General features: G+C 38.8%; 1 protein-coding gene across 5 annotated transcripts in view; it reads left to right on the forward strand.

The window, feature by feature from the left end:
• fbrsl1 (fibrosin-like 1) overlaps window positions 1-24,894 on the forward strand; it is a 486,912-nt gene that overhangs the window by 421,045 nt on the left and 40,973 nt on the right. For all 5 annotated transcript variants that reach the window (XM_088335576.1, XM_088335574.1, XM_088335572.1 and 2 more), the window contains exon 7: window positions 8,225-8,273. In XM_088335576.1, coding sequence (XP_088191702.1) covers window positions 8,225-8,273 — 49 coding nt within the window. The remainder of the gene's footprint in view (window positions 1-8,224; window positions 8,274-24,894) is intronic.

Consider the following 24,894-nt stretch of genomic DNA (forward strand, 5'->3'; position numbering starts at 1 on the left):
ATAAACAACGATTTTAAAAATAATAGTGTGATTCAAGTCACCTTGGTTTTTAGTTTGATTGTTGCTTAACATTATTACATTATTGCCTTATTACATTATATGAATGTGCATGTAATAAACCTAAGCAAGTTCATCAAAGGTTTTTAATGGCCTGCTCTACCCTACTGTGTGTTTGTGTCTGAATTGCCTATGTAAAAGGAGTGCATCAACTATGGACACACTCCTTCTCAAGTGTAATTTTATTTTGCTGATATGAATTCACACTGGATTTTATTCATACATCGTGAGCAATACAATTACTTTTTTATCCATTCTGTGCCTCATTCCATTTTGGATACAAAGTGAATATTATGTGCAATGTGTCAGCACTATATGTTTACATCAGCACACATCCGATTTCTTTGTCATCAAAGCGCAAATAGCATTTGGCTTTGTCACATTTGTCAATGTAATTTGAACAAATATCCAACTTCTATATCTGAATTGGCAATTACACCCTGTAGTGTGATTCTAGCCTACGGAAATTTGTTTCTGTTAATTAGCGCAAAATTTTACTAACTTTGTGCCAGAGTTTGGGAGACCTGTGCAGGATTATAATTATGAAGTATATCTGACGATGTTGCTTAGAAACTGTTAGTTATGTGGAATAAATGACAAAGGCAATTGTCAGAGGGTGGGCATACCGATAAGGCACTCCACATTGCGAAGGCAGGGAACAGAGATGTTGTAAATTTGCATGGCTTGAAGGAAAAAAGTAATTAACAGACACGATTACTCTGTTTTATTAATGCTGCAGGCACATTTTTAAAATCACACTTAGATGGGAGGAAATGCTGTGCCCCATTCATACATGTTAAGTTTCAGAAATGGGAAATAGGGAGATTTTTTTTTTAACGCGATTATTATTATTTGAAAAGACAACAATAAAATTCGTTTTTCAATCTACTTTATTGTTATTTTATGTTTACATGTGATTATTACAATGTTTATTTATTCCAAAATTTCTGGTGTTCTTTAACATAGTCATATGTAGCGCTCTTATTCGCCTGCTGCTCTCGAAGGAATGAGATCACGTGGAGTTCGAGATTATGATTGCCGAGTCTCGATCAAAGCTTTTTCTGGTGCAGAACGGCGAAAAAGACTATGATACAGACTATGGATAATTCGGCTACATTTTAATCGGCAAAACTTTGTTCACATAAAAATTTCGGCGACCCAAAAAAAAATCGGTAGATGTGTTGCTCTCAGATCGGTGGGCGGGAGAATTGTAACCAAAGCGGTAGTCTCCCGACCAAATCGGGAGACTTAACAAGTGTGCCCATTCAACAGCGATTGTACTACTATAACGTTACTGTAGAAAAAAAAATGACTTGAACAAAAGTAATTTCAAATATAAATACAAACATTTGTCAAGTCATGAGTTTTAGGCAAGTTGCAAGCCATAAAATCTGAGACTTAAATTTATCAGACTTAAGTCCAAGTCCGATGAGTTGAATCCTTTGCACCTCACCTGATCTAATTGCTGCTAAGCAATGTAGATTTCCTGTGTAAGGAAACCACTATGTAATGGCTTTTTATTTTTTTTCTCAGGCTGCTTTTGTACTAAATAACACATGTAACCGTGTAAGGCCTTTGTGGCTTGCGGAATGAAATTTTGGTCTTGATGATGAGGCCTACAGGTATAAAGGCTTGTTTATTGTGTGTACTAAGTAACTAGATTGAATAGTTAACATTAAAATATGGTAAAGCTTGTCGTATGCAAACTTTTTTCTCATGATAGTTTTACATTGTTTTTCTCATTTAGAAAAAAATGTTAACTGTTATTGATAATCTAAAAAACTTATGGACATCTAAAAAGAGGCATGAACCTCACTATTGGCATGAAAATATATTTTCATGAAATGCTTTGTTTCAGAAATTAAGATTGATATTAATCTTTACAAGCGATTTAGACAGAACAACACACTATGTAGTGCAGGTTTCTTTAAAAAATCGTATAACGTAGAAAAAACAAATTTTGAGTTTAAAGAAAATACTTTAATCTTTTCTTCTGGTTATCTTTTATTGGATATATTCCCACAACGCACTTGAAAGTTTTGGTAAAATGGTAGAAATTGGCCGGAAGTCAATTATTTATTTATGTATTTTATACTGGTACAGCAATGCTATACGAAAGCTTCTCACAGGTTTCTATTTTTCTCCTACCAGTTGTAGCTGGTACTATGTCAGCTCATGTGTTAAATTATATCTTGTCTATGGAAGGAATACAAACAATGTACAAGCTCCTCTTTATTTGGTCTACCATTTTAGAAGTGATTTTCTTTTCCTTTTCAAGATATCCCGTGCATATATTAGTAAATGGAAATTCTCTGTAACATGCAATAAAAAGCAAAATTGGGGGTCTGCTGGGTGCAGAGAAACGACTCTCTCAGCAGTCTTTAGGAAATGGGGTTAATTGAATCTGGGTAATTGCTGACCTTCCTGTCTGGGAGAAATCACGGGCTTAACTGATCAATGCCTTTCATAAATTCATGGCTTGAAGGTCATACAAGTGATTATACTGCTCTCGCTCAACGTCTGCATCGCCTCACTCTTGTCGAATTTAGGTGCAATAATTCTGCACGAAAGTGCTTTAATACTTCCAAAAGGCAATTAGGCGTGTGTCAGATTGTCTGCATCGATTAGCTCGAAAGGTTGTTCAATACAGGCTAGCATTTGTTTTTCTTTTTACTTGCTATGTGTCCTTTTTTTTAAGAAGACAAGCATCCTGGATGTCTCGAGCAGCCATGTCAAACTCATGGCCCGTGGGCTAAATGTGGCCCACAACCTTATTGTATACAGCCTGTATACAGCCCGTGAGATGATGCTGAGAGAAACACAAGAAAAATCAGCTGTTAAACAATGACTTCCAGGTTTAAATATCTAATGGATGTCACGAAAGCTAGGCGCCACTCGCAAAGCACCCACTGTAGCTGTATTGGCTGTCTACCATTAATCAACCAGAGAACATTGAAGAAACCCATCCCAATGTTATTTTACTTAATAAAAAAAAGTCACGGACACCCTGTTTAAGCCAATACAAAATAAAAAAAATGCCTGAGTTATTTTGCAGGAGTTTAAAGAAGCTTCATCTATTTTTATAATCGATATGAAATTGAACAGTGCAGTTCCCATATTCTGGTAAACATTTTCATTAAAAAACGAAAAAGCAGGAGATTCTTAATTTTTTGTTTAAACCTTTTATTCGTGTTTTTATGCTCTTTTTCTCACTTCCCAGAGTTAAAATGTTGCGGAAATGATTTCAATTGTGGTTTTTGTTTTGTTGTGTGTTTTTGTTTTCCCACAAATGCACAGTTGAGACAAAAGATGAAATCATAGTGAAGGAAAAAAATATTGAGTAAAAAAACTCTTGATAATCGTTTTATATTCACATGTTACATCCCTGAATCTTAGATGAATTGTGATCCTCCCAAAAGACCCCCAGCCCTCAAGCTAAGGCAATTTTTTTTTTTTTTTCATTAATTCAATAGTCCGGCCCCTATGAGAGTGTTTTTTTCATCATGTGGCCCTTGAGCTAAAATGAGCTCAAACCCTTGATCAATAGGTTGAGGAATTTTTGAACCAAGCAGCAGTTTGACTTGGTAATCCCTAAATCTTGAAATTGTAGTTAATCATGTAGTGAGTTTGTCGAGTTAGCACTATGGTTCTGGGTTTTCTGGCCCAGTTCCCTTGTTACTCACACAGCAACACCAACCCCCACCCCTCTCTCTCTCTCTCTCTCTCTTTCTCTCTGTCTCTTTCGTTTTTTTCCTTTCACGCCTGCTGAGGAAACAGGAGGCTTTCACAGCTGCTAAGAGCCGGGCTTCGGCTGGGCCCTATGACCTCCTTCTTGCTTTTTTGCACCCCTCCCTTGGTTTCATCCCTTGAACCCCCCTCTAGTAGTCTCTTTCCTCAGGGAGCTCTTGTGTGGCTCAGAGGAAGCTGAATCATAAAGCACAGCTAATGAATAGAATGGGGAAGGAAAGCTGAAGCCTACTGACGGCCCTCTAGAGAGGAGACTGGACCCCCGAAGCCCCAGGCTTAAATAGCAGACAGCTCAAAAAAAAAGGTCAGGCTCCCCACAGACAACTCCAATGACGTTTGGCTCCCGTGCAACATCTCTTAAATACAGTAATCCCTCGTTTTTTGCAGGGGTTGCATTCCTAAAAGGTCCTGCGAAAGTCAAAACATGCAAAGTATAAACCTTTGTTTGTTCATTTAATAAATATTATCTTATCCATTGAACAAACATACAAACCATAAAAGTACCTAATAAACTTTTATTTGTTTTTGTGTTTTACAAATAACTTCTACTGTCATATTATGATTTTACAAATAATCTTGTTCCTTTATTGTACAACTGTTTTAAAGACACGATTTACGTTACTTCACCTAATATTTTGTCAGCATGATGTATTTACTTTCCGTTAGGCAAACAAATATATTGAAAGAGCCATATTGGACGCAAAAAGAAAAATGTCTGGAGCCGCAAAAAATTTAAAGTTATATATAACCTTATACGGAAGGAAACACATTATATCTATCTATATTCATTAGAACATTAATAATGTGTCCTGTTTGCTCTTTCTCAAAAACCGTATAATTTCCCATCATCAAACATTTTTGAAAATGTTACAGGAGCCACAAGAGCGCCAAAGAGCCACATGTGGCCCCAGAGCAAGTTTAGCGGGTCGAGAAGCCCAACTTTATTGGCCATCCAAAGCATATTCCTCTGCCTTTTTACCCGGGCCGCCGGCCGCCTTTGAGAGAAATTAAAAGCTGAAAAAGACTTGCGGATACATAATGTAGGTTCGTCAAGCTGTCCTAAGCATGTGTCAAACTCAGACCGCAACATTGGTTGGCGGGCAAGTGGACACGAGCAGAAAGATAATGTTTGATATATATATATTTTGTTTAGCTAAACTTTTTAACCAATCATGATGCAGAAGACAGTGCACAATAAAAATCTGCAAAATAGCTTAACCTCGATAAGTACTTTGTATTTTTGTCCTTAAAAATAACTTTGGACGCTTCTATTAATCATTAACTAATTATCATATCTTACTGCGATACAGCAAGACATTTATTTTATACCTCGTTAATGTTTTTGTAATGGTTGAATCACCAACTTTCTGAGAAAAATAACAGCAATTTATCCTCCGTCACCTCCACGCTTTGTGTTGTTAACGGTAATAAAGACGGCGAGAAGAATTTGTTTAACATTAAGCGCGCTCAACACAACCGCAAGCCTCTCTAATTATCAGCTTCGTGAAAATGTCAACTCGACAAGCAAATACAAGACAGTTTTCCTAAAACAGCAGCGGGCCAAATAAGGAGTGTGTTTTGACATGTCTTTTAAAAATGCTTTTGTAAGCTGACCTTGTAATTGTGAATCATACAACAGACTCATGCAATCTTGGCAAGTTTAAAGCGAAGTAATAAAACCAAAGTAGTGGGTGATGATGTTATTTTGAATCCATTTTGAATCCAAAATGAGTAACTGCAAGCTCAATGCTTAGTAAAATTACCTTGTCACAGGTATTTACCATGTCTGCAGTGCTCCCAAAGTAGCCGCTACAGTCAAAACACTTGTTTTAACTTGCATTCTCAACCTTTTTTTTTTCTTTCCTAACCTCACGCCACACTTAGCCTGCCTCTTTGCCAGCGCCTTTGTCCATCTGACAAGCCTCATTCCAAGCCGAGCCTGTATTTTTCTTGCCAAGGCCCTCCGGGACCTTGATTCAGGGCTGAGGTTGTGCTGCTTTGGTGCGTATGTGTTTAATGTCGTCCAAAGCTAACAAAGAGCTTGTGTTGTAACCTGGCACTCTGGTTGTTGGCGAATGAAAGCGAGTAATATTTTTTTGACTGCGGTGAGGAAAAAGACTGACCCACGGGTTTTGGAGATGCTTCTTGACAGTGCTGATTCACCGACTTTGACGGCAATAAATCAGTGGTTCTAAAATGGGGTGATGTTTTCCCAGTAGTACCTGAGGGAACATCAAGGGGTACATGAGATTCTAGATCCGGGGTCTCCAAAAACTTAAGCCTTATAGAGAAGGTAACACATACTATATAATATAATTATATATATATATTTATATATATATATAATATATATATATATATATATACATTTGATAACATAAGGAATGTTTGTCATTTTTATCCTCCTACAAAAACTATATAATTTTCTTTTTGACCTCTAATAATGACAATTTGGTAATAACATAGTAACAATAGTAATAACATATTATTCTACAAAAGCATATAAAACTGTTAGCCCGTCGCGTTTATCGGTGACAAAAAACACTTTCAGCTTCAGAAAGGTTTGATACGCTTGTTCTTGATGAAACCAAAAAACATTCCTTTGAAAATCACTTAAAATGTAGTATTAAAATTTGTTATAATGTTAGGAAAAGTATTCTACGATTTTAAAAAAAAACGGATTTTTTTTTTTTTTAAGAATCTGATTATGTGTTTGATTGGATCAGAATGGTACTTTAATATCAAATAATTGATAATTTATAATGTATTTTACAAAAAATATTTTAAATACTCAGAAGTGTTGTTTAATTTTATCGACTAATTTATCTTATTTTGCCTACTAATCTATCTTATTTAACTCTATTATTTCGACCTGTTTTAAAGTATAGTAAAGAATATATATTTGAAATGAGAAATTATCCAATATGGAGAATGGCATATGGACTTCATTATTTTAGGTATTTTTATTTTGATAATTGTGATATTTAAAATGAGATAAAATATTTAGGACGAAGAAAATATTTCACTTGGACTTAATTTAATCGTTTTTAATATATGTTTCTCAGTTTCTAAGTTGTTTTTTTCTTGTATAAAAACATTGTATTATTTATTTATTTTTGGGTCCGCATGTTTATTTTCAAATACTTAAAAGGAGACAGTCATACAAATGAAGCTACAGAGTTTAATCAATTTGACTTAACCTGTTTTTCTTTTTTTTTATATATATTTTACAAACAAAAGGCTTTGCACAGGTAAGATCTTTCTCTGTAGAAAAATAATTCACAACAATGACATTGATTGAAAAAAAGGTTGAGGACCACTGCTATAGCTGTCAAGGATGTATTTCAGTTTGTGGATTAATCTATTAGTAATAGGGGAATTAATACTACCTTTTCATAGCATGCCACTGGTATCATTTATACTTTTCCTTTTTTTCATATCTGAATTATATAAATATGGTTCTGTGATATGACTTGGGCTTTTTGGCAGGAGTTAAAAGCTTAACTGTCTTGTCACCCTTGGTTAACATAACCTGTCAGAAGGAGCAAAACAAAGTGTTGCTTTCACACAGCTTTTATTTTGGGGACTGTTATAGTTAGCGTTGAGACAAAACACATACCGATTACAGTGACAAACATTGAAAGGAAACGCAACACAAGTGTCAGCGTAGGAAAAATTAGGAGTTGTTGGATGGAGAAAAGGACACCCTCAAAAACATTTGTAAAGAACAGGGAAGCCAAGGATGGCCATCTGTGTTGACAAAATAATTTGCCCTATGTCACTCCCTCTAGTACTCTGATTCACTGTTCATTTGCTACATATGTTCCCTTTGTGCTATGTAAAATGCAAGAGCAGCAGTCTAGGACACTCGCGACCGACGAGTGGAACATATGCTCTTGCAGACTTTCTGCAGACCACAGTGTGGGAATGTGGATTTCAGACAAGAAGGTTATATTAAACATTTCACTATTTGATTTACATTTTTTCCTCAATATGATTTTGGCTGAAAACGGATTGCGTGATGAAAAGTTATCTGGGTATTGGCTTTGAAATTGAACTGTGAGATCAGTTCGATTTTGCTTGAATAATACTTTACATCCTTTGCAATGAGGATGATCTTTGAGCAGCTTCCTTCAGGAAAAGGGGGATGCACCATAGCCACCTCTGAGGATAGTGTTGTTTCTTTTTCAGGTGGCTCAACAGTGCCACCTAATGTTATCTGCAAAAATGCAAGGCAGGGACCATCAGGTGCGCAGGGAGCGTAGTTTGGCAAAATTTGAGCACTTCAAACTATATAGGTGACTGAATAAGCCGCCAGATTAGGGCTTTGATGAATAACCCAATTATCCAAGAGAGGGTCGAATGAAGTTTGTTTCTGATTCAGCTGCATGAATTAATCCGCTGCCTCTTCTTTTTGCAGGTGTCTGACGTAGGATCAGAGAAACTCTTTTCTCCCACCACACCCAAAGGTAAGAGCCCACTTCTTTGTCTGGTCTCCCTCCAGGGATTTTGGCTGCTGTCTAAATTATGTAAATCCTCTTCCCCAATGAAAACGCACAGCTAACATTCAGATTTTAATGGGTAAACAGAGTTTCGCAAACGCACATGTGTACGTGGTCTTTGCCAGGGTGAGGGGTGGTGTTTCCTCACTGACACTGCCAGAGGCTTAGCCCTCTTACATATTGGTTCATTAGAGGGGATTTAGAGCCTCTACGCCACATGCTCCCCTCAAATGGGAACTTCCCTTCAGGCAATACAAACGCTCGACAGCAGGCCTAAGCTATAATGGATGCGGAAAGAAAAAAAGGGAAAGCGTCGTTTCGACGCTTGTTCCATGTGAAGTTGCCAATACTTGTTTTGCCAAATACAAAATGAATCACTCAAACTAAGTAGTGATATGAGTTACGATTTAAATAGATCACTTGGAGATGAAAGAGTTTGATGAAGGTGTTGTATGATGACAGTTATGTTGACGAATGGCTACAAGCAGACCACATGTGCCTGAGGGGCCGGAAGCTGTGAACAATTCCATTAACACCAACGTGAGTGCTAAATGGAAGTAGAGAGCAGCCTAGTAAAATTCCTTATTAGAAAGGTAAAACATACTGCTGACATCTTTGATGCATGGCCACACTTTACATGGCAGCATATAGGCCAATTTTTCCATCTGAGAACTGTAAGCACACTTACAAACACAAGAATATCCATGTCGAGCAACAACTGGTTCAAAGACACTAAGATTTAGTCCAAAAAGTCTTATTTGGCTGGAAAGTGAAGGTTAAATAATTTCTCTCTGAAGTCATTAAAAGGACAAATTTTAAGGGACTGAATTTAGATTACTTAGGATGAGGTAAACACAGCAACTATTTTGGGACTAAATGTATTCCACATTTGAGTGCCTAAACACAAACCAATTCTAGAAGCCTTTCTTTGACTAAATCATTTTATAAAAGGACCCGACAAGATTTAAGCTTGGAATCCTAAATCGGGGTCTGCTGGATAATATGTGTTATGTGCACTCTCGGCATCCACCGTAGATGAAGAAATCCTTACTTCTTTTAGATGTGAACACATGCATTAGGACACTTGCATTGAAATTGGGGCTGCAACTAACGATGAAATCCATTTTTAATTTCCTCTTCTTTATTGAAATATTGACATTTTGGACAGATAGAAAAATAGTGCACAGAACAACAGAATATGTAATATACCAGCTCAGTAGCCTAGATGGTAGGGCGCCCGCTTTGAGACTGGGAGGTCGCTGGTTCGCGCCTCGGCCGAGTCATACCTAAGACTTATAACATTGGTAAAATAGCGGCGCCCTCTGTTGGCTGCGGCTGCATCGGCTCGCTACAACGGGTCAGGTGTATCGACATTTCGTTCTGTGTACATTGTTACAAAGAATGACAATACAAAGGAAATTATTATTATTATTACTATTATTATTATTATTATAAAAAAATACAAGTGGTTGTCAATTAACTTGACAATTCACCAAAATGCATCGCTAGACACCTGCAAATATGTAAGACACTCTTTTCCTTCAGCCCTATCCAAAGATCATATTGTATTCGGACTTATCATCCATCCATCCATTATCTGCACCGTTTATCCTCAGTAGGGTCGCGGGGGTGCTGGAGCCCATCCCAGCTATCTTCTGGCAGTGGGCAGGGGGCGCCCTGAACCGGTTGCCAGCCAGTCGCAGGGCACACACAGACTGACAACTCACTCGTTCATCCACACCTAGGGACAATTTGGACCGTCCAATTAACCTGACATGCGTGTTTTTGGAATGTGGGAGGAAACCGGAGTGCCTGGAGGAAACTCACCTAAGCACAGGGAGAACATGCAAACTCCACACAGGAGGATTCAATCCCATTACCTCAGAACTGTGCGGCTGACGCGCTAACCACTCAGCCGCCGTGCTGCCCTGGACTTATCATACAAAACAAAAAAGAAATAGCAATACATTTCATTTTATGTGAGGCATTTTTTATCCACAAAAAATCTATCTAAAATGAAAACAAACCCACTTTTCAAAATTTTCGTCAACACATTTTTCTGGGGTCAAATCTTGGAATGAGAAACACCCACTATGAAAATGATATATGCTCAAGAATCTGCCCTTTGTGTAGCATTAAACACGTCATTATTCTTATTTTTCTTTTTGCCTGTTTATTTGATTTACTTATGTTCTGTTTCTTTTCCTCTGTATTTCTGCAGCACTGTTTTTACCCTTAAAATGTTTTAAACTTTGTTCATGATGAAACAGTCAAACACTAGAAAGTTGAAACTTTCATGCCAATTTTGTTTGTAATGATGCAATGTTCAATATTAAGCATTTTTGAAAATGTAAGATAACTTATAAAAACGGTCTTGGCGCTCTCTGCAAGACCAACGCGGTACTACAACTCCCAGTGTCAACAGAATTGTATGCACTCTCATTTGCATTGATTTAACGTACTTGGTGGCTTATATATCACGTGATACAACAAATCGAATATCTAATTAGTTGCCAACCCTTTTAATCATCCATTGTAATAGATTAGTAGTTGCGGCCCTAATTGAAATTAAGGATTGGTAAATTTCAATCACATAAATACAATATTAGCAGGAAGTATTTTGTTGGAACTTTAAGGTATTTCTTCAAAAACATTTTTGTCTTCAAAGTCATTTTTGCAAGAGGAGGAAAATTTCATGCATAATGGTATTTGTCTTTGGTATCAGTATTTAGAACTACTCAGTATTTGGGTGTTGATATTGGTCTGAAATTACAATTCAATGAAAATAGCTTTAGTTTTGGTTTTCAGTTCAGAACCATTTGTATTTTTGGTCACAAGGTTTGACGTTGCAAAGCAACATGTTGTTTACTAACAATTAGATTTCTAAAAAGGCCATTTTCCTAATCAATATTTTTCTTACAATGATATTGTTCCTGGCTGTAAATATCCTTTTGGGGGCCTTTGGAAATATGTGTGTTTGATACCAATGGCATTCCTTACTTTTTACAGTTTTCTACAGGTTCATTTGTCCCTTTTCTCGTCTTCCACACAGCTTATAAAACACACTTTTTTTTGATCGCAAGCCATGTCAAACTGGTTGGTAGGCACACAACACTGGCAGATACACACAACAGCATACACTGTACATTCATATTTTAAGATGTCTGCATAACGATTTCCAGATTTTCCCTAAGCCTAACCTTTGGAAATCATTGGAAGTCATCACCTATCTTACAGTAGACAAAAAGGTTAAAGAACCAATTTTTTGTGACTATGTTAAATGTTTGTATGTTCGTTAGAACATAAAAGTCGCTTTAAAGTAGCCTACCTGCACCAAAGGTTTTGCTAATAATGAGCACTAATGCCTGTTTTGTCTGTTATGGAAATTCACTATGTCTTTTCTGTATTTAAAGTGTTTATATACGTGAACAGCCAACTTGCCAAACTATATTTTGGAACAGTGTCTATTATGATGTTACTGCTAGCGTGTAAATATTATTGCACATGTGACACAGATATAATAGCTACCACATGGTCACAACAACAGTAAAACCTGGGGCATCCTGGGAGAGCAGGGCAGAAAGATTGGTTGAAAAATTTATCTGTGAAGTGGATTTGTGCCCTTGTAATCCTGATTAATTTTGACCCGTTGTGCTCATTTTAAACAGAGCATTACAGTAAGCGTGAACACAGCAAGCTCTGGGGTGAAACCAGGAGCTTAGCGGCTTTGGGAGGCTTAACTGCAGATGGCATTTTAAGCCGGACTTAATAAATTGTTTCCATTAAATTTACCGGCCCACACATACTGGATTAGGAGAATGGAACAAAGGAAGAAGAGGCAAGGTAGATGCACAGAAATGCCATCATGCACATCTGACTCTGCTGACATCTTCCTGTGACCAAATGAGAGTTGAAAGCTTGACAATTGGAACTGCAGTTTACAAAGACTTGTGCTTTTCGCCGAACACAAATACCCAATTACCGCTCTGTTAGCATAGAGTGGCATTATTTAAAATGAATAAATTTATAATTTCCAGAAAAATTATCATTTTAGCAATTCAAGGAATCCACCAAAATGTGATGATGTCCTACTTCTAGTCAAGTAAGGCTCAGCTTTGCTGATTTTTTTTTTTTTTTGCTTCAAACTCCATGTTGGCTGTCTCAGATCACTGGTAAAGCACCCTTTCTTCAGGTATATGCCATTTGTTTGAGCAATGCCGTTTTCTACATGTCACGAAACATGTTAAGTTATCCCCTACTCCTCATCCTTCGCCTCTTTTCCTTTCATCTCAATCTTTTAGCAAAATGAAATCGCATTTTCAGCATCTAGATTGTGAATGCCAGAGAAGGAGAGGGGAGAATGGAAAGGGAGCAGCAAGGTCAGATGGAGGGGAATTGAGGGCAACTCAGGCATATTGAAGTAGATGAGAGAGCATGTTTGTATTCGTAGGGGCAGCTTTCCCCTGGCCAGGTCAGTGTAATGTATCGCTAACCTCAACAGTTCATGGTTCACCCCTTACAGCCTCTAATCTATTAAAGATGGAATGGAGTGTTACCTTCTGACCAACTAATCGTTTTTTATTTGCAAGCAACCAGTTAGAATAGAGTTGTAGAAAGACTGATAGGTAGCTGCAGAGATGGGAAGCTGCGTTGTGGCCATCATAGACTTTCTGGATTAGTTTACAGGCTGGGGGCGTCGTTGCTGTCATGCACTTTCCGGACAAATTTTCAACATGTTACCTAGTGTTTACTATGTTTGTGTACTGTAATGCTAAATCTAATTCACCCTGGTCATCCTGAAAGGGGATTACCACTACAGTGGGTATAAGCACGTCACATTGAGTATTTGTATATTGTATTCTTTTTGCTTTATTATTGTATTGTTTCTCAGCACAGGGATGCTGCTGGAAATGTGAATTTCCCTGTGGGGATGAATAAAGTATCTATCTATCTATCTACCACTTGTGAGGTCCCTTCTCAAGGTTTCTCTTTTTCTTCAAGCTGAGGTTTTGAGTTGTTCCTTGCCCGCATGTTGGTTTAAGATCAGGTAATAGTGTAATTGTAATCATGTACAGTCTTTTGAGACATTTTTGTAATTAAGGGCTATATAGATAAATGTGACTTGACTTGACCCCGATCTAGGATTCCAAGCTAGATATGTTGCAGGGGAACACACAAAAGTGGTTAAACATTTCAAGAAAAGATGAAACTGCTGCAACCAGGGATATTGAAAAATAATTTATCAGTAAGAGGCCATCTCTCCTGTAGTCTTTTGGGTGTTTAAATTGGGGAACGACATCTCAGTAGTACGACTGCAGACTTTTGGTATTTTGCCCTTCAGTATAAGGTTATGAAATAGCAGAGGCTCACAAGCTGTCAGAAGTAAAAACTCAGTTGGGGGCCTGTCTTAAAGGTAAACTGTGGGCTCACCCACCATTGTGGATTCCCAACTTGAGTGGTTATAGAAAGCCACTGGATTTTAGGTCAACCTGCGACTGCTCAGGGGGTCTAACAGTGTCCTTCAAAAGCCTTTTACCTCAGGGATGGACTGTCTGTTTCAAATCATGATGTCATAAATTGTCTGGACAATTTGATTTGGATGTTTTACAACAACAAATAGGGCTGCACGATTTTGGGGAAAAAAAAACCTTGTTGCGATTTTTCAGACCAGTATTGCAATTTCGATGCGATTTTTGATTTCAAAAGAAAAGTGCATCTTATATTTTATTTTTTTTGTTAGTACTTATCCTAGTGAGCAGTGATTCCCATAGATTTTGTAAGACCCTAGTGGTTGCACAGTCTAGGGCAGGGATCTCTAACATGCAGCCCGGGGGGGCAATTAAGACTCACGTGTGATTGTTTGACGCCCCCACCGTAATATTTAAGTTTAAAGGGACAGTTGTATTATTTAGTGCCTCCCAGTGGTAGAAAAAAATCATTGATTAAAAAGAACAAGGTTGATTTAAAAAATAATCCAAAATACACCAATAATGATATAAACATTCATTTTTTTTAAATACTTGTTGCTTGAGAAATTTGCATTTATTTTACATAACATGAGCTAATTGTTAGCCTTCTTGCTGCTTAGGGTAACTAAAACCCTCAAAAAAAGGCTGGGCAAGAATATGGGAGGTAAAATTGTGCGTAGTTTATATTCTTCCCTGCACTCAATACAGCAACATCTAGTGGTCAAAAAATACATTGTCCTTTTAATTAATGTAAGTAAAGACCATGCAAATAGCAGATTCATTTATAATTTTTCACATAAATGTATTTATAATTTCAACTTAATTCTTAATGGTTTTATAGATCTCATTTTGTGATGCAAATTCAATAAAATATATTTAGAAGAGTGTAATGTTTTTAATCAGAATTTTTCTTGTGGAAAACCTGATTTGGCCCATTTTCACCCAAACCCTACCTCCAAGGCAGTGCAAGGAATTAAATTGAAGGAACTATTTCAAGGGAGTGGAGTAATTCCGACGCTGCGTTTTTCACATTTTTGTTTTGTTTTCCTGTTTTTATTCAGAGTTTTTCATCATATTTAAGCTTGTCCTCTTTTTTATTAAAGAAAATAGAATTTTAAAAATGCTTTAAGCTTGGGGGGTGCTTGGGTTGAATTTGGAGGTGCTTGAACAACCCCCAAAACAGGCTGGTTACTACGCCCATAGGTAAAAGTTTACTGTAGATTGAAAGATAACACCATGGGGATTGCATGATTCATCTACAAGGAATAGTCCCCCCCCCACACACACACACACACCTCATCACCTCTACAAGGAATGAAGGAGAGCATTGATTCAATTCAAAACCATGTTCATCATCCAATCAACTATACATAAACATGTTAATTAACCAATAAACCAATTAACCCAAATAGCGAGAGGACAAAAAAAAACAGCGAGCAAAAACACCAGCGTGTTGTTCTAGTTGGACAAACACTCCATCAATCAAAAATAAGATGCAGTGTCTTATGATTATATAATAGTATTGCAGCACATATTTTGGTTAATTGCCAGCCCTAATAACAATACAGTACTAGACAAAAACCGATCATCATTGTGTAATCCAAATTTCACAATAATGGTCCTTTTTATATATATATATATATATATATATATATATATATATATATATATATAAATTTCAATTATTCACATCATCAATTCCATACAGAAGTTCCATTTTGGATTGGAATATCACAGTATGTCATGTTTTCCCAATGTGCAATTAGGTGGGGTATATTCATAGATCGTGCTCTGTGCACCAACCCTAGCCCTTAACCCCTACTCAGTGCTCTGGGTCATAATGTTTGAGCCATGACTTCAGTCAGCCTGTTCTTTTTCTGTAGTTGTTAGGTATTGCATGTCATGATACCCGACACCTGTCACTTACTCGCATTAGTCTCCGTCAACCATTCCATGCACTGTGATCAGCTATTGTGGTAAAGAGAGGGGGTGACAAAACGAGAAACAATTAGGCAGCAGTGTGTTTATCGACTGAAAATGGATCCTCATTCAACTGTGGAGAGTGTGTAAGTACACATTCACTAGTGGACCATGAACAGTTTTAGGCTCGCACTAACTTGTCGTGGTTTCATTTGGAATCAAAACTATCCATTTCCTTTTTTATATACAAAAAGTATTTGATTTTGTTAGAGGCGATTAATTCCAATTAAGAAAGTAGTTTTAATTTAGTTTTCATGCTGTACACACAGTTTGTCAAAAGATTCTAAATTTGGAGATGATATACATTTGTAAGTAGAGATACCACTGCATTTTCCCCAGTAAGCCACACGATTTCTCTTAAGCTGTCCCAACAGCATGGTCAAGGAAAGATTGCCCGGTTTTGTTGTATACTAACCCATGTTATTTGTTTGTGGGCTTTGTTCAAGTGCCATTGACTGATAAGCGGCCACAGTATTGTCATATCGATGCATTGTTTTCTCCTTTTGGGGGATTGTATACATCAAATCGGAGAAATGAGAACTGATAGCTGCAGAGCACAAGCTTCCAGCTCATCCTCTGTCTCATCTTAATCTTCCTTCTCCTTGGAAGAACACATGACTGGTGTCTTAACGTTGCTGTCAAGCTTGACATTGTAAAATGTTGCCTGCGATCATGCAGTATATAACCTACCGAGCCACCCTGCTTTTTTGATGTAGCTGCAAGCATTTCTAGATTTATGTTTTTGCTGCACACATTTTGATATCATTTGTTTTAAGTAGTCCAGAGCCATTGGTATTTCCAGATGGAGCATTAACACCCATTCAAACTGACGGATGGTATGCGATTGTGGCCAATCACGACGCCTAGATAATGTTCAGTCGTTGGCAAGGGGACAGTCGTCACCAAAAACATTCTTGTGAGGAATATGAACATGTTTGGAAGATATTACCCAAAGCATAACATTAAACAAGCATTGTCTTGTACAAAAAGGGTTTGGATTTACTTGGCTCTGATTTGTTTGGTGGCAGTTGTGTACCTATTTTTTAGCATTTACTAGCTTTACTACCTTTCCAGTTCAAGCATATTTACATTCTTGTTTTTGTCAGTGGTATATCAGAGCCTCTTAGTCTGTATGCATTACAGAAGGCTTGAACTAAAACGTTTTGCATGTCAGAGTAGGCGGGCTTGTCTTATAGCAGTTATAATGTGCAAAATAGCTAAAGGCAGAACTTGACTTATGGAGAAAGTAGTCAGCCCACATGCCCCAAGCAGGAAGAGCTTATGTATAGTCCAGTATTTGGCTTGGCGAGGCGCAGTTAATCATCCTTGTGTGCTTTTAAGTATGTTAGTTGGTAATTCGCTTAGACACAGGGGCCTCCATTTTGGCAATTCCAGGAAAGATTTAAAAAAAAAAAGGGAACGTGTGGTCTCCAGCAATAATCAAACAGTCATCTGTTTTGCGGTTGTTTTTGGCTACCGTTAAATTCCCTGCTCTGGGTCGTGGCAGAGAGGCCCCTGACTAACTCCAATATCCCATTCAGCACAGCATTGGGTCCAACCTCCATGGGTGTTGGATTTGAATTGCAAGAGTGTGATTGCAAGGTTGTTTTCCTTGGGAAGCAAATAGGAATCGTGGAATTCAGAAGCAGTGGGTGATCTCTAAAATAGCTCTCTCGATTTTCCGTTAACGCATTCTTTTCTTTGTCTGCGTGTGCGAAAATGTGTAAATGTCAGGACCTTCCAAGATCAGTGGCTTCTAACTTTACTAATAGCAATTTAAATTTCTTTCAACCTCCTCCAGGGAGAATAAAATCAGTTGTAGATGTCAAAGTGTATCAGTGCCATATTTGTTTTTTTTTTCGTTTCCTTAGTAGTTTAATTCCTATCACTAAAATGAAGTTCCTTGATTTTGCAAATAGAAATGCACACTAGTATACATAATACAGTTGTTGGCGGCAAACCGTCTGAGGTTTTTTCCTGGCTGGACGCATCATTGCTTCATAGGTTGGCCCATTTCTGACCTAATCCTGGTCGCAGGTGACACCCGAGTCTCAGAGTTGGTCAGTTGTTTTCTCAGAGAAAAGGAGCCATCTGGGCCTCGATACTTTATGGTACTTAAAAGAAACACTCAAGTGTGACATTTGCAACACGTACCTTCACAATAATCTAAAAGCTGGCAGATAAACAGACTGGAGGCTTTGACAAGAGTTTACAAGGTCTGATGTGTGGTGTCTCAGCTTCGACAGGCATTCATGAAGTGAGTGTTGCACTCTAGGGTTTAATTTGGATGCCTCTAATGCTTTCAGTGGTGTTTTGTCTTCGGCTGTCTGAAATATGTCAAATGTATTTGTTTTGTCTTTTGTTTTTTGTTTTTTTTGGGTTCCACTTTGTGCGATTTTACATTTGTCAGAGACAAAGGGGATAGGGTATGTTTTTCTTTTACTGCCATGTTTCATCTTGCAACGTTTTACTGTTTCATTTTCCACCCTGTCCCCCATTCCTCATTCTTACTTACATGTTGTATGTTCACACATTTATTCATCAAGAAATGCTAGCAACACACCAGTTCTTCACATACCAACACCCTTGGGATGTCATAGTTAAATATGCTGTCCTTATTCAGACTGATTTATTAACCGGGTCTAAAAAATAATAATAATTAAAAAAAAAAAGATAAATAAAAAATACATTTAATGTTTTTTTTTTTTTAAAAAAGGTGCGCCGCTACTTCGGGGATTTTCACTTATCACGGGTGGTTTTGGTCCCCATTAACCGCAATAACCGAGGTCCCACTGTATACCTTTTTGCACCTTGGTTTCAGTGGAGGAGACATCCAATTTAAAATATATATTCAAAGCAAAGTGCAGAGGAAATAGGTGTTAAGTAACCAGATTTTTTTTTCTACCCTAACACAATTACATTTGGTCCCGGTGTCAAGCCCTGATATGCTGCCTCGTCGATTGTAGCTTGAGCTTCTGGTGTATAGACAGTTGAACATAACAAATGTAGCTTTCATCCTCACCTTTGAAAATACTATCGGTTATTTAGTCGACACCATGATGGTGTCTGTAGTGAATAAATCTAAGCAGCTCATGCACGGCTTCAGAAACTCAACACATGTCAGTAAAGGTGTTTGTCCTACTCCCTTCTTCCGCTTTGCACTAAATTGTGATGGCTGTCTATGTCCAGAGTAAACAAGATATAGTGAGTGAATGCTTAGGAGCTGTCAGCCTCCAATTGTTGCTTTGCTTTCATGCTAGAGAGTGAAAATGGAGACGGAGGAGGAGAGAAAGAAAAACATACCTGCTCTTTCAGCCCACTGACATGCCACTTAGGATTTGTTGATGGATTTTCACCCAACCATTTACCTTCTATTGAGAGGTAATCAGCACGGCGTTGAAAGATAACATTATATCCACTTAACAGCATGTGAGCTTTCGACATGTTCATACATAAGGAAAGGCTGAAAAGAAACACTTATTTACATAGCTAAGTTCTTTCATCTTTGCTTGGACTTGTTAGCAAACCTTTTTGTGCCCTATATGTATCTTTTTGCTCCTTCCTGTCTTCCCTTCCTTTTTTTCCATGGCATTCTTCAGGAATTGCAAGACAGCTGGTGGGCTAAGAGCGGATGCTTTCCTGTGGAGGACCAAAGTGATCCAGCTAAGGCGTAGTGAAAGCTTAAATAAAGCCGACATGTTGCTGAAAAACTGCAGCCCACACGTAGCTCTGTAACAGCTTGTAAAGAGATACTGAGGGCTTTAAATGAAAGGGAAACCCAGGGAGGCTGCCACTGTCCTCCCACTGGTGTCCAAAGATATAGGAAGTTGTGGTTCAGTTCATTATTAGAGCGCAGACACGGTCTCCAGTCACCTTCATAATGGTTGCACCACGTCCATTGCCATAATCAATTGAGACAGCTGTCGCTGCGGTGTTCCACTCCATTGGGCGGGCCTGTCATCCTAATTAACAACGTGATAAGCTGCTGCAGAGAACATTTAACAAATACCTTCTGAAAACTCCCCCCTTTTTTCAAATCAAATTCGTCCATGAGCTTCAGCAGAGCATGATCACTTTTTGGCTCCTGGGTAAGAGCAGTTGCCGGGGTCGTTGACAGTCAATTAGGGCCGCAATTAATGATTATTTCAATAGGCAACTAGCCGCCCACTACTGAAACAATATGTCAAATAATCGGATAATTATTCATTTTTCTGGTTTGGAATATATTTATATACTATATATTAAATATTGTTTTGAATATAGTGCAGATTTCTATCAAGACTGTACGCTGCTATGCCAACAACAAGCCCTGGATCACGAGCGACATCAAGTGCCTTCTGAACCAAAAGAAGAGGGCCTTTAAAAATGGTGATCAGCAGGAGCTAAAACGAGTACAGAAGGAGCTCAAAGTCCAGCTCCGAAAAGGGAAGGAGCAGTACAGGAGGAAGTTGGAGAAAAAGCTGCAGAACAACAACATGAAGGAGGTGTGGGAAGGGATGAAAAAAATTACTGGCTGCAGCACCAAGCAGGGTGTGGCTGTGGATATAGATGTGGGGCGAGTCAACCAGTTGAACAACTTTTTCAACAGGTTTGACCACTCCGCCTCATCCTCACCCCTGAGTACTGCAGCTGTCCTTCCCCCTCCCCCTCTGGACACTAGCATTGAAGACATCCCCCCACTAAAAATAACTGCAGCCCAGGTGTGTGGAGAGCTGAGAAGGCTGCGAACCAGCAAGGCAGCTGGTCCAGATTGAGTATCCCCCCGACTCCTGAAAGCCTGTGCGTCTGAGCTGGGAGACCCTCTACAGCGCATCTTCAACCTGAGCCTTGAACAGGGGAGGGTCCATCAGCTGTGGAAAACATCCTGCATCATCCCAGTCCCAAAGAAATCAAGACCTGAGGAACTCAACGACTTCAGGCCGGTCACCCTGACATCACATGTGATGAAAACCATGGAGCGGTTGCTGCTGCACCACCTGAGGCTATAGGTCCGTCACGCCATCGACCCACTGCAATTTGCTTACCAGGAGAAGGTGGGAGTGGAGGATGCTATAGTATACATGTTACACCGATCCCTCTCTCACCTGGATAGGGCTAAGGGGGCTGTGAGGATTACATTTTTGGACTTCTCCAGTGCCTTCAATACCATACAGCCTATGCTACTGAGTAGGAAACTGACAGAGATGGGAGTTAGCTCACACCTTATAGAATGGATTACTGACTACCTGACAGGCAGACCCCAGTATGTGAAACAGGGGGGCTGTACATCGGACACTGTGGTTAGCAGCACAGGATCTCCGCAGGGGACCGTGCTCTCTCCGTTCCTATTCACTCTATATACATCGGACTTTAAGTACAACTCTGAGTCCTGCCATGTGCAAAAGTTTGCCGACGACACTGCGATCGTGGGATGTATCAGAAATGGGCAGGAGGAGGAGTACAGGAAATTGATTCAGGACTTTGTCCGATGGAGCGACGCAAACCACCTGCACCTGAACACCACCAAGACCAGGGAGATGGTGATGGACTTCAGGAGAACCAGAACTCACCCGGTTCCTGTAACCATCAAAGGAGAATGTGTAGAATTTGTCCAGACCTACAAATACCTGGGTGTGCAGCTGGACAACAAACTGGACTGGACTGCCAACACAGAAGCTCTATGTAGGAAAGGGCAAAGCCGACTTTACTTCCTCAGAAGGCTGGCCTCCTTCAAAATCTGCAAAAAGCTCCTGCAAATATTCTATGAGACAGTAGTGGCGAACGCCCTCTTCTATGCGACAGCGTGTTGGGGAGGCAGCGTCAAGAAGAAGGATGCCTCTCGTCTCAATAAACTGGCTAGGAAAGCGAGCTCTGTTGTGGGCAAAGAGCTGGACAGCCTAACAACAGTAGCTGAGAGACGGGCACTGGAAAAGCTGCGGTCAATCATGGACAATCCATCGCATCCACTACACAGCATTATCTCCAGACAGAAGAGCAGTTTCAGCGACAGACTGCTGTCACTGTCTTGTACTACGGACAGACTGAGGAGATCTTTTCTTCCTCATGCCATGAGGCTCTTTAACTCTACCCGGCAGAGTAAAAGCCCACAGTAAACCACACCACCTACATTGCATATTACCGAATCTTATTGCAATATGTATTCTGTGTAGCACTATTTAGTTATTCTATATAACACGCTACAGTGGGCATTTGCACGTCACACTGGGTATTTGTATATTGTATTGTTTTTGCTTTATTATTGTATTGTTCTCAGCTCAGGGATGCTGCTGGAAATGTGAATTTCCCTTCGGGGATGAATAAAGTATCTATCTATCTATCTATCTATCTATCTAAAAGTTAATGAAAAATCTAAAACCAATTAGCCCCAGTGCTTGGTCAGTTGGGACTTAATGCATGAAAAAACATCTGCCCATTTGTTCTGGGACAGGCAAATGAATAAGAAATTAAAATCAGGTAAGCAAGAACAGACCGAGCTACTGCTCTGCTTTGCAAACTTTGCAAGTAATCTTTTTATTGCCCTTATTACTTGATGTTGACCCCACCCTTTTTGTATGTTTTTGTTACTGCTCAGAACAGAGACTCAATTGCGCATGAACGACTCTAAGCAGAGATTATATTAATGTGGAGATGCCGCTCTGTTGAAAAAGTGTGTTTGGTGACCAGTGTCGGGCACATTACTCTAAAAAAGTAATTATTTATAGTTACTTACTACTTCTTCCACAAAGTATTGGTATTATTACTTGAATTACTATATAGAAAAAGTAATTAGTTACCAGAGAAAGTAATAACTATTTCAGTTACATAAAAAGGTTCCTATACGTCTAAGAAATACTATTTCTTTAGCAGTTTTCGAGTCAGTTCAATAGAGATCAGTTAGGTAATTGTGTTATAGAACCTTGTAATATTTATTGCAACTCACCAGCAACTGATAAAGCCTACATTTGAACTGCAACAAAAATTACCAGTAAACACAATAATAAGATAACAATCAGCAGTACAAATATAAATTATACAAGGTGAGTTTAATAAGTTAAATCCAACAGCCCCAGGCCACTTTCATATGTGGTCCTTATTCCAATACATATCTAATTTTTTGGAATGTGACTTCTGTGTGAACGGAAGAGACACCATTCATCAATAGGCAGGATGAGGCAGAGAAATCAACAACCATTCCGGACGAAAACACTGAGAGCATGCAATGGAGGGAAAGCGGGGATTTGGATTTAGCCTCTGGTAGCACAATAACTTTCAAGTTGCTAGATATGCTACGCTGTTAACATCCATGACTACTTCCACAAAAATGAGCGCACTGCATGTGACGTCACGTGTTCTCTTCTGCGCATAATGGACATACAGTATGTGGTGATCACACAGGAGAGGCATAGAAGTCATAGGAGATCGCTTCCAGGCGCATTTAGTTGAAAATGCTAACAATCTCTTATTCAAAGTAACGCACTGCTTTTGACCGTCAAAAACGGTAACGGAGTTGTAACGGCGGAAAAAATAATTGGTTAAATTACCCTATGACTGAAAAAATAACACCCTTAAGTAACGTAGTTATATATAAAAGCATTATTCCTAACGATGCTGGTGAAAATAGTTGATAATGAATAACATTGTTGACTATTTTCAATTTTCAACAAATCATTGCAGCTCCACAGGACAGGATCATATATTGGCTCCTCGGTAAAAGTGGTCACCGGGGTCAGTGACAGTCAATAGGGTCAAATTCCAAGCTGGCAGGGTGGGCCATGTTTAAATTGACTATGCTTTTCTGTTGAAAGTTGGGTTGTGTCTGCTCCCTATTATTCAAGAAAGCTCAGTGCCACTGACCTTAGACGACCTGCCTGTGTTCATAGGAATCTAAGACTGATGCCGATGCCCCTGGGACACACGCGCTTTGCTAGGACTGTCCTTCAGAGGAGTGGGGGAGGGCAGACTGTGATTAAGGGATGAGCAGGCAATGGAAGGGAGTGTGAAGGTTTATTACTTGTCTGCAACACTTCATAGCAAGGGTTAATGAAGGTTTAACTTTGCTTTTAAACCCACTGGGCTGTGCATTATATAAAAAGATTTAGACAGTTGACATCCACGCCCTTCTTCTTGTCTGTCTCTTTCCCTCCCTTGCTCCCTTTCTCTTCTCTCTCTCCCTTTCCAGACATGCACCATGAAAAGGTGGATGGCATTGGTGTTGTGCACCATACGGCCACAGTTAGAATTGGGCTCTGATATGAAAAATTGATTCAGCCTGGGTTGAGCTGCCATCCCTCCAAAATGAATATTAGATAGTATATTCATGCCGGGGCTCTGCCTGTAAATGTGTCACAGCTCCACACCCATTCTGCTGCCATAGACTCCTTTTGTCCGTTGCTGTGGGAAGCCGAGGGAATAATTGAAATGTACCAGCTGTCCCTGCTCTTCAGCTATCTTGGCCAGACTTCTATTTCTCCACTGTCCTGTTAACATGGATGAGTAATTTGCAAAAAACATTGCCTTGGCACAACTTGTTATCAGCTTGGGGATGCTAAGAGGATTAAATAGTGTGAAGGGAAGGCCATTACACGTTTCTGTAATAATAGTGATATTAGCACCATGGGCAGTCAATATTGCTCAGACCCTCTGTTCTTGTAATGCAAAATAATTTGGTTTTGATAACCAATGTCTTTCATAATGAATGTTTTTTTGTTTGTTTGTTTTTTCAGAATTGATTAATAGGACATTTCCCACCTTACAATAGCCGAACTGTGGAATTTTTGTGACTGTAATAGGGCTGAAACTGATTTAAGAAATGACAGCAAATCTTAAAAAAAATGAGGAATCAAAATTGAATTTCGTACAGTTGGCAGGGTCAGGTTTGCCATTCTTAATGTGTCATTTAATAATTTGATACAAAACAGAACGAATGCCTGCTCTCACTCCGTCTTGTAATCATAATTGCATTATTTCCACCCCGAATTTCAAATTGCCACATTTATTGTTGTCGTCATGACCCAAAATTATAAGGATTTTTATTAATATATATACAAATATAGAACGTTCTTGTGTCTCTGGAAATTAAATATTAATTAAGAATACTTTTGCCATTTTAGCTATTTGGATTCCCGCAAATTATCAATCTATAAAACATCAATTTTTGCCTG

Source organism: Urocampus carinirostris, chromosome 5, assembly GCF_059441175.1.
Source record: "Urocampus carinirostris isolate Australia breed hairy pipefish chromosome 5, RoL_Ucar_1.0, whole genome shotgun sequence".
In the NCBI taxonomy this organism is placed as follows: domain Eukaryota; kingdom Metazoa; phylum Chordata; class Actinopteri; order Syngnathiformes; family Syngnathidae; genus Urocampus; species Urocampus carinirostris.